This window comes from Ahaetulla prasina, chromosome 3 (assembly GCF_028640845.1).
Source record: "Ahaetulla prasina isolate Xishuangbanna chromosome 3, ASM2864084v1, whole genome shotgun sequence".
In the NCBI taxonomy this organism is placed as follows: domain Eukaryota; kingdom Metazoa; phylum Chordata; class Lepidosauria; order Squamata; family Colubridae; genus Ahaetulla; species Ahaetulla prasina.
The window spans coordinates 229,085,730-229,098,875 of NC_080541.1; the positions used below are offsets into that span (position 1 = coordinate 229,085,730).

General features: G+C 46.3%; 1 protein-coding gene across 1 annotated transcript in view; it reads left to right on the plus strand.

Annotated features, from left to right (window-relative positions):
- ASXL1 (ASXL transcriptional regulator 1) overlaps positions 1–13,146 on the plus strand; it is a 49,513-nt gene that overhangs the window by 14,616 nt on the left and 21,751 nt on the right. Inside the window, exons 3-7 of the mRNA XM_058178870.1 lie at positions 5,813–5,921; positions 7,164–7,278; positions 8,522–8,619; positions 11,136–11,229; positions 12,251–12,388. Of these exons, the coding sequence (XP_058034853.1) occupies positions 5,813–5,921; positions 7,164–7,278; positions 8,522–8,619; positions 11,136–11,229; positions 12,251–12,388 (554 nt within the window). The remainder of the gene's footprint in view (positions 1–5,812; positions 5,922–7,163; positions 7,279–8,521; positions 8,620–11,135; positions 11,230–12,250; positions 12,389–13,146) is intronic.

The window sequence follows — 13,146 nt, forward strand, 5'->3', positions numbered from 1 at the left end:
CAAAGAGTTTCTCCAGAAAGTTATGTGAGTCATTTTTCAGGATTGGGGATGTTTTGCTTCTTGCCAGCCAGATCAAAGGCTAACGCTATTAATCATGCTGCCACTTAATGGCTCGCTCGGTGGCATTTTTTTTTTTTTAAAGCATAGGCCATATTTTGACAACCGTACACCTTTGTTTTGGGTGAGGGGAGTTAAACAATCCTTTGAGTCTCTTTTCTGATCATAGGAAGGAACAGATGCAAATAAAAGGGGCCTCAATCTGTTCCAGTATTAAGTGCAGAAGGGCTACTCTGTTTTCTTTTTTCTGTCCTTCTGTACCTGGGCCCATGAAAGTAGAGAGGATATAGTCAATACTGGGGATGAGAAGGTCCCACATGTGAGGGTTGCGGCTCTAGAAAGAGTGCAGAGAAGAGCAAACACAGATGATTAGGGCAGGGGTCTCCAACCTTGGCAACTTGAAGACTTGTGGACTCCAACTCCCAGAATTCCTCAGCCAGCTTTGCTGGCTGAGGAATTCTGGGAGTTGAAGTCCACAAGTCTTCAAGTTGCCAAGGTTGGAGACCCCTGGATTAGGGGGACTGGAGACTAAAACATGAAGAACGGTTGCAGGAATTGGGATTTGGCTAGTCCTAAAGAAAAGAATTAGGGGTGACATGATTTTATTTATTTATTTATTTATTTATTTTTATACTTTTATACCGCACCATCTCCCGTAGGACTCAGGGCGGTTCACAGGCATATTAAAAATACAACAATAATAAATAAGCAATTTTAAACCCAATTAAAACAAAATATTATAATAGCCAAATCACTAAAATAGTGAAAACCGGTTAAAACCCATTAAAATTAACTAAAAATATATTATTCTTAGGCTAGTCCAGCTCGTTGAAATAATAAGGTCTTCAGTTCACGCCTGAAGGTCCGGAGTTGCCGTAACCCTGGAGGAAGCTTGTTCCACAGGGCCGGTGCTGCCACAGAGAAGACCCTCCCCCTGGGGGTCGCCAACCTACATTGCTTGGTCGACGGCACCCAGAGGAGGCCCGCTCTGTGGGAGCGCACCGGTCGTTGGGAGGCTATCGGCGGCAGAAGGCGGTCTCGTAGATACCCCAGTCCTAAGCCATGGAGCGCTTTAAAGATGGTAACCAGAACCTTGAATTGCACCCGGAAGGCTACCGGCAGCCAGTGTAGGCCGCGCAGGATGGGTGTTATGTGGGAGCAACGCGGTGCTCCCTCTATCACCTGCGCGGCCGCATTCTGGACTAACTGGAGCCTCCTGGTGCTCTTCAAGGGGAGCCCCATGTAGAAAGCATTGCAATAGTCCAGGCGGGAAGTGACGAGGGCATGAGTGACCGTGCTTAAGGCATCCCGGTCAAGGAAGGGGCGCAACTGGCGAATCAGGCAAACCTGATAAAATGCTCCCCTGGCGACGGCTGTCAAATGTTCCTCTAAGGACAGCCGATCATCCAGGAGAACGCCTAAGTTGCGCACCCTCCCCTGGGGGTCAGTACTTCCCCCCCACCCCCACAGTCAGCGATGGTGTAAGCTGACTGTACCGGGACGCCGGAACCCACAGCCACTCTGTCTTGGAAGGGTTGAGTCGGAGCCTGTTCCTCCCCATCCAGACCCGCACAGCCTCAAGACACCGGCCCATCACCTCAACGGCTTCGTTGGGTGATAGCAGCCTTCCAATATTTGAGGGGCTTCCACAGAGAAGAGGGGGCCCACCTCTTCTCCAAAGCACCTGAAGGCAGGACAAGACACAACGGATGGAAACTATCCAAGTGGAGAAGCAACCTGGAATTCAGGAGGAATTTCCTGACAGAACAGTTAACCAGTGGAACAGGTTGCCACCAGGAAGTTGTGGGTCCTCCCATCACTGGAGTTTTTAAAGAAAATATTGCATAACCGTTTGTCTGGAATGGTCTCTAGGATCCCCTGTTTGGGCAGGTCCCTTGCGACTCTGTTATTATATTCTATTATTCTGGTTGATTGAAAGCAGCAAGTAGCTTCGTTTTGAATACGGTTACATTTTTTGTCTGTTGGCAGGCAGTTCTCTAATGGTTTCCTTGGTTTATTAGCTTCGTTCTTTTTCTGTATTATGATTTATATTACTGTAGGAGGCTACAGTGCGCTTCCTCTGCATTTACAGGTAGTCCGTGACTGTCCTTGACTTAAAATCGACCCCAAAATTTTATGCTACTAAATGAGACATTTAAGTTATTTCACCCCATTTTACCTCAGCTGTTAAACGAATCACTGCAGTTTTTAAGTTACCGTATATACTCGAGTATAAGCCGAGTTTTTCAGCACGTTTTTTGTGCTGAAAAACGTCCCCTCGGCTTATACTCGAGTATATACGGCTTATACTCGAGGTTTTTTTCTTCTTCTTTTTTTCACATTATACCGGATGGCGCAAACTTGGCGGGCTTTTGCATTAGCGCGGGGAAGCCCTGCCGGTGCAGTGAGAGGGCGGGGCGGGGGAGCCGCCAGCCTTCTCGGCTGAGGGAGGGAGGGTTTCCCCGACCGGTAGCTGCCTCATTTCCCACCCTCGGCTTATACTCGAGTCCCCAGTTTACCCCAGTTTTTTGGGGTAAAATTGGGGACCTCGGCTTATACTCGGATCGGCTTATATTCGAGTATATACGGTAGTAACATTGTTAACATTGTCACAACTTGTTAAGTGAATCTGGCTTTCCCGTTGACTTTGATTGTCAGAAAGTCGCAAAACCACGTGACACCAGAACAATTAAACTGTCATAAGTACATGCCAGTTGCTAACCGTCTGAATTTTGATCATGTGACCATATGGATGTCGCCATGATTGTAAGTGTGAAAAACAGTCATCAGTTACTTTTTTCCAGTGCTTTTGTAACTTTGAGCGGTCACTAAATGAACTGTTGTAAGTCAAGGGCCTCTGGTGGCTTAGCAGACTAAGTCTGCCTGTTATTAACACAGCTGCTTGCAATTACTGCAAGTTCAAGTCCCACCAGGCCCAAGGTTGACTCAACCTTCCATCCTTTATAAGGTAGGTAAAATGAGGACCCAGATTGTTGGGGGGGCAATAAGTTGACTTTGTATATAATATACAAATGGATGAAGACTATTGCTTGACATAGTGTAAGCCACCCTGAGTCTTCGGAAAAGGGCGGGATATAAATTCAAATAAAATAAAAAAATAAAAATAAAAGGGCTACCTGAATTCTCTTGGTGGTTCTGGCTAATGTTGTCTGAATGAAGAAATGGTTTGAGGGGGTCTTACGAATGTAGATCAGCCATAGTCCTACTGCCCTGTCTTTTTCCAAGAATGCCACTTCTTTATGCATCTACAGAAATGCAAATTTCTACAGTTGATATCCTCTCTTCAACTTGTATCAATGTTTTAATCTGAGGAGAATTGTTCATAACTGCCAAAAACGCAGCTGAGATTTCCCCCCAAAAGTCACTTCCGTTTCCTCCCCCCCCCCACCAATCATTTGGAGATATGTAATTTTTCAATGTATAAGATGGCTTCCTTTTTTCAAAGAATAAATTGAAACCGAAGCTCTCTTGAGATGTTCAAGATTGAAAAACATATTTTAGAACCACTTTCAGTTCTGTTTTTCTTTGCCTTTTCCTCTTTAGAGTACTCTCCTCTCTAGATGCTATAGATTGTTTTCTTCCAACTGTATTTTTACCAGCGTTATCAAGTTTTGGAGTATAAACGTCCGATACTTACGGTATAAGGAAGAAAATACTAGACACAATAAACAATGAAAAAACTAAACAGAGGGATAGAATCAACAACACATGAAGAGTTAATACCACTTTATAATGTCTTGGTAAGGCCACACTTGGAATATTGCATTCAGTTTTGGTTGCCACGATGTAAAAAAGATGTTGAGACTCTGGAAAGAGTGCAGAGAAGAGCAACAAAGATGATTAGGGGACTGGAGGCTAAAACATATGAAGAACGGTTGCAGGAACTGGGTATGTCTAGTTTAATAAAAAGAAGGACTAGGGGAGACATGATAGCAGTGTTCCAATATCTCAGGGGTTGCCACAAAGAAGAGGGAGTCAAACTATTCTCCAAAACACCTGAGGGTAGAACAAGAAGCAATGGGTGGAAACTAATCAAAGAGAGAAGCAACTTAGAACTAAGGAGAAATTTCCTGACAGTTAGAACAATTAATAAGTGGAACGACTTGCCTGCAGAAGTTGTGAATGCTCCAACACTGGAAATTTTTAAGAAGATGTTGGATAGCCATTTGTCTGAAATGGTGTAGGGTTTCCTGCCTGAGCAAGGGGGTTGGACTAGAAGGCCTCCAAGGTCCCTTCCAACTCTGTTGTTGTTGTTGTTATTATTATTATTAAACTTAAGCAAAAAAAAAAAATTGGAGAGAAACCCCCAAAATGTAAAAACCCAGATTTTTTTAAAAAATGCCAGTGCTAAATATTTTATGGTGTGTGTGTGTGTATCATTGTGTTCCAAAAAAAGACATTGCCTAATAATTCTTTGTTTCAGTTAGGTCTCAACTTACAACCATTGTTTAGTGACCGTTCGAAGTTACAACAGCACTGAAAAAAGGGACTTACGATTGTTTTTCATACTTACGACCACTGCAGGATCCCCATGGTCACGTGATCAGAATTTGGACGCTTGGCAGCTGACTCGTGTTATGATGGTCGCAATGTCCTGGGTACCCTTTTGCGATCAGTGTCCATGAGGAAGCCAGATTCACTTAACAACCACATTACTAACCAAACAACAGCAGTGATTCACGTGACAACTATGGCAAGAAAGGTCATAAAACGCAGCACAACTTAGCAACAGAGATGTTGGGCTCAGCCGTAAGCCAAGGACTACCTGTAACATTTGCTTTTTCCAAAATGGATAAGATGCTCTTTTCGGAGAGCCAATCCTTAATACCTGGATTAATGTTGCTTTCCCAATTCTCAAACAAACCCAGAGGCTGTTTTTTGACAGCACTATTCAAACAATACCTGAGCGGCCTGAATTTTGTCTAGCCAGCCAAAGCGGTCGCTTCCCCGCCCAGGGGAGACTCAAGAGGATTGGGAACAGCCTGGGAGAATTGCTACCCAGGGGGAAGTTGGAGGTTGGGGGTCCACGGTGCTGGATCCAAACTTATTTGTCCTTGAAATAAACTTACAGAAATTCAAAACACACAAAACCAGCTCGTTAATTCTGGAGATTAACCAGAACAAGACAAAACTGGAAACTCCCTGCATCCATTTGGAACCTGAGCTGCACCATTCTGGTTCATTCCTCCCTCCCTCCCTCCCTCCTTCCCTCCTTCCTTCCTTCCTTTCTTTCTCTGTGTTTCTCCTTCCTGCCTTCCCCTCTCTCTTTCCTTCCTTCCTTTCTTTCTTTCTCTGTGTTTCTCCTTCCTGCCTTCCCCTCTCTCCTTCCTTCCTTCCTTCCTTCCTTCCTTTCTTTCTTTCTTTCTGTTTCTCCTTCCTGCCTTCCTCTTTCTTTCTTTCTTTCTTTCTTTCTTTCTTTCTTTCTTTCTTTCTTTCTTTCTTTCTTTCTTTCTTTCTCTGTGTTTCTCCTTCCTGCCTTCCCTTCTCTCCTTCCTTCCTTCCTTTCTTTCTCTCTCTCTCTCTCTCTCTGTTTCTCTTCCCTCCAACTTTCTTTCTCTTTTCCTTCCTTCCTTCCTTCCTTCCTTCCTTCCTTCCTTCCTTCCTTTGCTAGAAGATGACTCTGAGCAGCATATAATATGTTGGATTATCAGAATTTGCCATAGTTGTTTCACTAGTTCCAAAGCAACCTAGGTCTCGACTGACAGATCTAATTATGCCTGTTTTCCCCCTGCAGTGGCACATCCCCGCTGGCCTGCCTGAACGCAATGCTTCACTCCAATTCAAGAAGCTGCGATGGGCTTTTTTATAAACTTCCTGGGCGGATCAGCCTATTTACTCTCAAGGTAAGGCCAGTTTTCTGTTCCTTTAATCCAGAGACTGGGTGAAGGTGTAACTGACTGCAGAATTTTGTATGAATTTAGCCCCGACAGGGGGATAAGGTCCCAGATCTAGAACTTGTCATTAGCCAATTTTGGCCGCAGATCAGTAAATTCGACCTTAAGTAGGAATAGTGTGTTATGCTGCACTTATGACAGCTCCCTTGCATGCCGTCTGTCTGACATGGTGGCTGTCACATTCCTTGCAAATACAGTATAAAGCAGGGGTCTCCAGCCTTCGCAACTTTAAGACTTGTGGACTTCAATTCCCAGAATTCCTCAGCCAGTTTTGTGGCTGAAGAATTCTGGGAGTTGAAGTCCACAAGTCTTAAAGTTGCCAAGGTTGGAGACCCCTGGTATAGAAATCTCATTCCAGTAGAGAGAGGTTCCCTGAGGACAGGCTTCAGCCTGAAAGCTCGGAAGACTAAACCTTTGGTCCTGGTCACCGACCCAGATTAGATCCTGCAGAATAAGCATTGTATATACAGTGTATGACTGCATGTGCAACGTGCAGAATAAGGGCTAGCACTATCACCACGCGGGACAGGCAGACAGAAGAGCAGCAGAGCGTAGCCATGAACATAAGCTAACAGAAGAAAGAATGAAACTCCTGAATGTCACAACACACGGACAGATTCAACCGTAGTTCCAACTTGGAAAAACTGTCAGCGTCCGAGACTAAGTCAAATGCTAGGGTATTCGTGAAAGCTTGACAAATCAACCATCAATAGATACATAGTGATAATCCATATTTACACATCATTCAAAAAAGACAACAAAAAGCTGAGAAGGAAACAAAATACGAGCCAACGCCCAGATAAGCAGGAATTAACACCAGACAAACAGTCAACCAGAAAACAATACCCCAGTCAAGGAGAAAAAACCACACCCATCAACAGTGGCAGGACAAGCCACCATACTATGTATAAACAGGAAGCAAACCCCACACTCACCGAGCGCTGTTGCCTGGCTGGGTAATGAAAAGTCTGCAAGCAAACAACCAAGCTCAGTGAGCACCGAGGTCTTCACAACTACGTTTTAATTTATATTGGCTAACCACTGCAGCTGGCTCAAAATGAATATAGTTGCTACCGGCTACAGTAGCTGGATAGTGGGGAATGGAAGACCCTTAAGGTCACCTGTATCCACCTGGTCCTGCCCTCTGGCTCCCCAGACACAACTTCTCCAAGCTCTGATTGGTTCTTCCAGAAAGCGGCTGCCCAATGGTCTCGGACCCTCGCTGGACCTGAAGGGGAAGAGTTGGACGATGCGGAGAGCAGCGGTTCCAATGAAGCTGCCAGCACTGTAAGCGGAGATAATGACGGTAAGTGTGCTCCTACTCAGAGCTCGCCTCCTCCGGCTGCTTCCTCCGTAGCTATTTTTATTTTATTTTTTATTATTTCATTAATTTAATTTAATTTATTTTACTTTTATTTTATCATTCAACTCGTATGGAACCCACCTCTCTTGGGGATAATTCTAGGTGGCTCACCATAATTAATAATACCGTAATTAAAACAATAACCGGGAATAGCACTTAAGACTTCTATCCCACCCCACAGTGCTTTACAGCGCTCTCTAGGCGGGTTACAATGCAGAAGCCTTATATGATTCTCGCCCCCAACAATCTGGGTCCTCGTTTTACCGACCTCCCAAGGCTGAGTCAACCTTGATCCCTGTCAGGCTCGAACTCCAGGCTGTGGGCAGAGTCATCCTGCAGTACTGCATTCTAACCGCAGCGCCACCATTAAATTATTTTAAAATTGACAAAGATGGGGAGGAAGGGAGCAAGGTGCATGGGGGTGGGGAGTGGGGTCTTAGTCCATCAACCACCGTTATGGTGATGCACCCCCACTGGGGGTCCAGGCCAGTTGCCAGAGCCAGCTGCTCAGGCCCTTTCAGAAGGGGGAATCTCACCTTGTGGGCAGGATGTTCCAAAAGGCAGGAGCCACAGCAGAAAAGGCCCTTTTCCTGTATCCCATCAGGCGGCCTCCCTTGACGAACAGGCCCTCCTCCACCATCAAGGTGAGACGGTTCCTCAGATAGCCTGGTCCCAGGCCGTGCAGGGCTTTAAAGGTGATAACCAACACCTTGCATTGGACCCAGAAGCAAACAGGCAATCAGCGGAGCTCACAAAACACTAGTCAGGGTTCCATAGCAAGCAGGTGGATTCCTCCAAGGATAGCTTTATTGGAAATACCCTATTGGCCCAGATCTGGTGAAAACCGACTTTGAAGGGTCCCGCAGTTCTCTCCTAATTAAAAGCAAAAGGTTTTCACTTTCTCAAAACAATCGGTCACATGGTCCAATTGCGGCTCTGTCTGGTTGCCTGGCGACACCACCACTCCTTCCTCTGACCAGGTGTGAAAATGTCCTTGGTTCCCGAGAGAAAATATTTTATTTTGGCTACAAAGCCCCAACTATCTCAGTTCCCTCCCTCCGTCCCTCCCTCCCTGTCCCTCAGCTCCACAACAACCCAACGGTGGCAACAACGCTATGGGTCACCCTAGGAGCCCCAGAACCTCCCAGAGGGCTGCATTCTGATGCTGGGATTCCTTCCTTTCTAGTTTCTCTAGACGAAACCTCTTCCAACGCCTCCTGTTCCACGGAGTCCCAGAGTAAGAGCTCGCTTGCCCTCCGAGAGAGCACCAGAACAGCGTCTCAGGTAGGAAGGGCGGAGAGGAGCTCCACAGGCGGTGGGTGAGCACAGCTGTGCCAAAAAAGCCAACACAGTTCTGGGCTGCATCAACAGAGGGCTAGAATCAAGATCACGTGAAGGGTTAATATCACTTTATAAGGCCTTGGTGAGACCATACGTAGAAAGTGTGCAGAGAAAAGCAACAAAGCAGATTAGGGGACTGTAGGCTAAAAGATATGAAGAACGGTTGCAGGAACTCGGTATGTCCAGTTTGATGAAAAGAAGGACTAGGGGAGACATGATACAAGTCTTCCAGTATTTGAGGGGCTGCCACAAAGAAGAGGGGGGTCCACCTATTCTCCAAAGCTCTAGAAGGCAGGACAAGAAGCAACAGATGGAAACTAATCAACTAATCAACCTGGAGCTAAGGAGAAATTTCTAGACGGTTAGAACAATTAATCAGTGGAACGGCTTGCTTCCAGAAGTTGTGAATTCTCCAACACTGGAATTTTTAAAGAAGAGATTGGATAATCATCCGTCTGAGATGGTGCAGGGTTTCCTGGCTGAGCAGGAGGTTGGACTAGAGGACCTCCAAGGTCCCTTCCAACTCTGTTATTCTGTTCTGTTCTGTGCTGCAAAGAGGAAGCTACCTTTATTCCCCCTGAACTCCCATACTACTACTACTCCCCCTAGTATCGCTTCTAGTTAACCCCCGCTGAGGGTTTGGTGGTCAGTTTTCTCTCTGTTTATAAACGGCTGCAGAGCCCCCCCCCCTCCCCCGGCTCTGTGTGAACCATTTTAAATAGAATTAAATGTGGGAAGACTTCAAAGAACCTCCTGAATTAGAAAAAGGAAGTGGAAGCTGCAGAATTTGTCAAGGCTGTAAAGTTGTAATCTTGGCCAGTGGGGAAGAGTCCTTTCAAAGATTTGTGACGGAAGTGAGGTTGAGCTGGTGAAAGTCTCATTTGCTGGTTGGACGTGGAATTTGGCACAGCAGCTGCGCAGAGCTGGGCTCGGAGGCTGCCTCTGACTGCCAGAGAGAAGTTTGGCCAAAGCTTGTCCAGACTTTTATTAAAATCTCCCAAAGACAGGCCTGGATGAGTCATCTAAGAATCTTTTGTTGACCTGGATAGAATAATTGGAGCAAAAACACCCTGGCGGGGAGTTGGCGTGCTTCTTACGAGAATTACATCCTGTATTTCAGTGTTAATTTAATTTCCGGTGACTCTGTGTGAATAGCAATGGGAGTGAAGCAACCGAATGTATGTTAAAAGGAAGAGAGTCTTTGGAGGCCACTTACTAACCCAGGGGTCTGAGATGGGGCTGGGGAATTCTGGGAGTTAATGTTGCCAAGTTGGATACCCCTGGTCTAACCCCATGACTGGTGCAGGAAATTAAGTGCAAAGAACGTTCGCAGATGGTGGTCCTGCCCAAAGTGCAGAAATTCTTTCTCCCCGTCTCTTAATCTGGACAGCGCAGTGGCTCAGTGGTTAGGACACAGGGCTTGTCAGCTGGAATGCCGGCAGCCCAGATTCGAGACCCGAGCGCCACTTGCAATGGGGTGAGCTCCCGTTACTTGCTCCGGCGCCTGCCAGCCTAACAGTATGAAAGCAAGCAAATGTGAGTAGATAAATAGGTATCACTTCAGTGGAAAGGTAGCACTCCCTGACTCCATGCTGACCACATGACCATGGAAATATCTTCGGACAGCGCCAGCTCAGCGGCCATGAAACAGGGATGAGCAGCAGCCCCTAAGGTTAGCAACGGCCAGGGGAGTAAAATCCGAAGGGACTCCATTACTTCTACTTTTACCTCTTACTCTCAAGCAGTTCCTTTGACAGTCCCCAATTATCGTTAAAAAATATTATTATAAATATTCAGCCAAAACTTAGCTTCCTGTAACTCAACCCCTTTTTAATTTAGTTACCGCTTTTTGAGGAGGCAAAAAATGAGTTTTTACTACTTGTGGGTGACAGCCCTTAATGCCCTTAAACAATTTTATTTTCCCCTTTCGTCTTTCTTTTACCAGGCTAAACCTTTACTTTCCTGGTAAAAACTGGCTTCCTGGGACCTCCTGCTTTTCTTTCCCTCCCCTGTTCCAACTCTACATTTTGATGACACTTCCATCCACTAGGTCCCCTTCTCTCCCACTAACTTCTCCTCCCCCCGGCACCTACCTGAGGTGAGGTGGGCCCCCACTCTCCTGGCCTTCCGAAAGGTCGTAAAAACAGGGCAAAACGTAACAAATTTCTCCCTTAGCAACATAAATTCTGGGCTCAATTGTGGTCATAAGTCGAGGACTACCTGTATCGAGACTGTGTAGAGCAGCAGCCACCCGCCTACTCCATTGGCAGGATCAAAGAGGGGAAACCCATAAAGGTCTTTAGCAGAGCTGGCCTTGTGTGAGTTCTGAGGTTATGACCTCTAGGCTGAGCTATCCTAAAATGAGCCTCTGATCCTTTCTGCTGAGAAAGGCAGATCCTGGACCTTCGGGCTTCCTCTCTATTCCCCTGCCAATGCTCTCTTGATTTCCTTCCATACAGATGAGCAAACAGAAGAAAAAGACGGGCGTGATGCTTCCACGCGTGGTCCTGACACCGCTGAAAGTAAATGGGGCCCATATGGAACCCTCCTCTGGTAAGTGGAAGCTCCTCTTCCCCCTTGTGGACTACCACACCCATGTGGCCCCTCCAGCCCCAGCCTCTGCTCACTCGCAGGCATTCCTAGTTGCTGCTATGGCTGACTTGATCTTAGCCAAAAGCAAGGGTTATTCCAGAATTCCCCAGGCAGCATAGCTAAGCCCACCTATTTTAACATTCCTGAACTTAAAAACATTGATCTGGAAGGTATAAATTGTGGCCCATCTATCTATGTCTGTCTGTCTGTCTCGATCTATCGATCTATTGATCTATCATCATTCTATCTCCATCCATCCATCATATATCTGCTATCTATCTCATCCATTTATCTATCCATCCATCCATCCATCCATTCCTCTGTCTGTCCTATCTGTCTGTCTGTTTATCTATCTCTATCTAGCATCTATCCATCCATCCATCCCTCTGTCTGTCCTATCTATCTATCTACATCTACATCCATTTATCTATCTCATCCATTTATCTGTCTATCTATCATCTATCTCTTTCTATCCATCCATCCATCATATTGTCCATCCATCCACCATATATATGCCTGCCATCGTCCGTCCGTCTCTATCCATCCATCATATCGTCCATCCATCCACCATATATCTGCCTGCAATTATCTATCCATCCATCCATCCATCTTTCTATCCATCCATCCATCATATCATATCTCTGCCCCATCCATCCATCCATTTTAGCCACTCTTTTTCATCCAGTGCCTTTTAACACACTCACACCGTCTGCTGCTTAACCGACACAACGTAACAGCCGATCAGTCCAGGCTCAACCACGGTTGTAAGTTGAGGGGGCTGCCCGTGTTGCCCCCCCCCAATTCATTCTCTGCCCTCCCTTCTGCAACAGGTAAGGTGGGCAGAGTCAGGGCCCACCAACCTCTTGCTGCTGTTTGTCCCTCCCCTGCTGTGACTGTGTTATCAGGATGTTCCACTCAATGAACCCCGGGTGTCAGTGAGGATGATCGGAAGCCGCAGCTGATGCCCCCTCCTCTTTTTCAGGGTTTGCAGGGAAGCCGGTCGGCGACGAGAGCAGCAGCAGCAGCAGCTCCTCCGTGTTGCCCAGCGCTCTCTGCAACAGGACAGACATGGCGAGGGAAGCCCCCCATCTGCTCCGGGGAGTCCGCAAACCCTCAGGCGGTAAGTGGACTCAGGCAGTAGGTGGTCTTCTCTCAACAGGGAGAACTTCAGCAGTTTTGGACCCGGCCGACATTAAGATGCCCTGTGTGTGTCTGTCTCTCTCTGTGTGTGAATGTCCCCTAGATTTTGTTTTTAAGATGTTCTGGACAGGAAGGCCTGGAGGAATGTTGTCCATGGGGTCACGATGGGTCGGACACGACTTCGCAACTAACAACAACAATTTGTCATGGATTTTTTTACCACAATTGTGAGACAACGGTGTGGTTGCTCGGGAGCCCCTGGGGTTTTTCTGTGGTTAGTAGACCAGGGTTCTCCAACCTAGCTGGCTGAGGAATTCTGGGAATTGAAGTCCACAAGCCTTAAAAGCTCCTGAGGTTGGAGCAACCTGTACCAGACAACCTGTGACCCATAGAGCCATATTTTGAGATACAGGTGGTCCTTGGCTTACGATGACAATTGAGCCCCAAATCTATGTTGTTGTGAGAAATTTGTTAAGTGAGTTTTGCCCATTTTCACAACTTTTCTCGCCGTATTTGTTAAGCGAATCATTGCAGTTCTTAAATTGGCAAATTCCTCATTGATTTTACTTGTCAGAAAGTCACCAAAGGGGTCATGTGACCCCGGGACTCTGCAAGCATCATAAATATGAACCAGTTGATCATGGGGATGTTGAGATGGTCTTAAAGGTGAAAAATGGTCATCAGTCACTTTTTTCAATGCCTTTGTAACTTTGAACAGCTATTAAATGGATGGTTGTA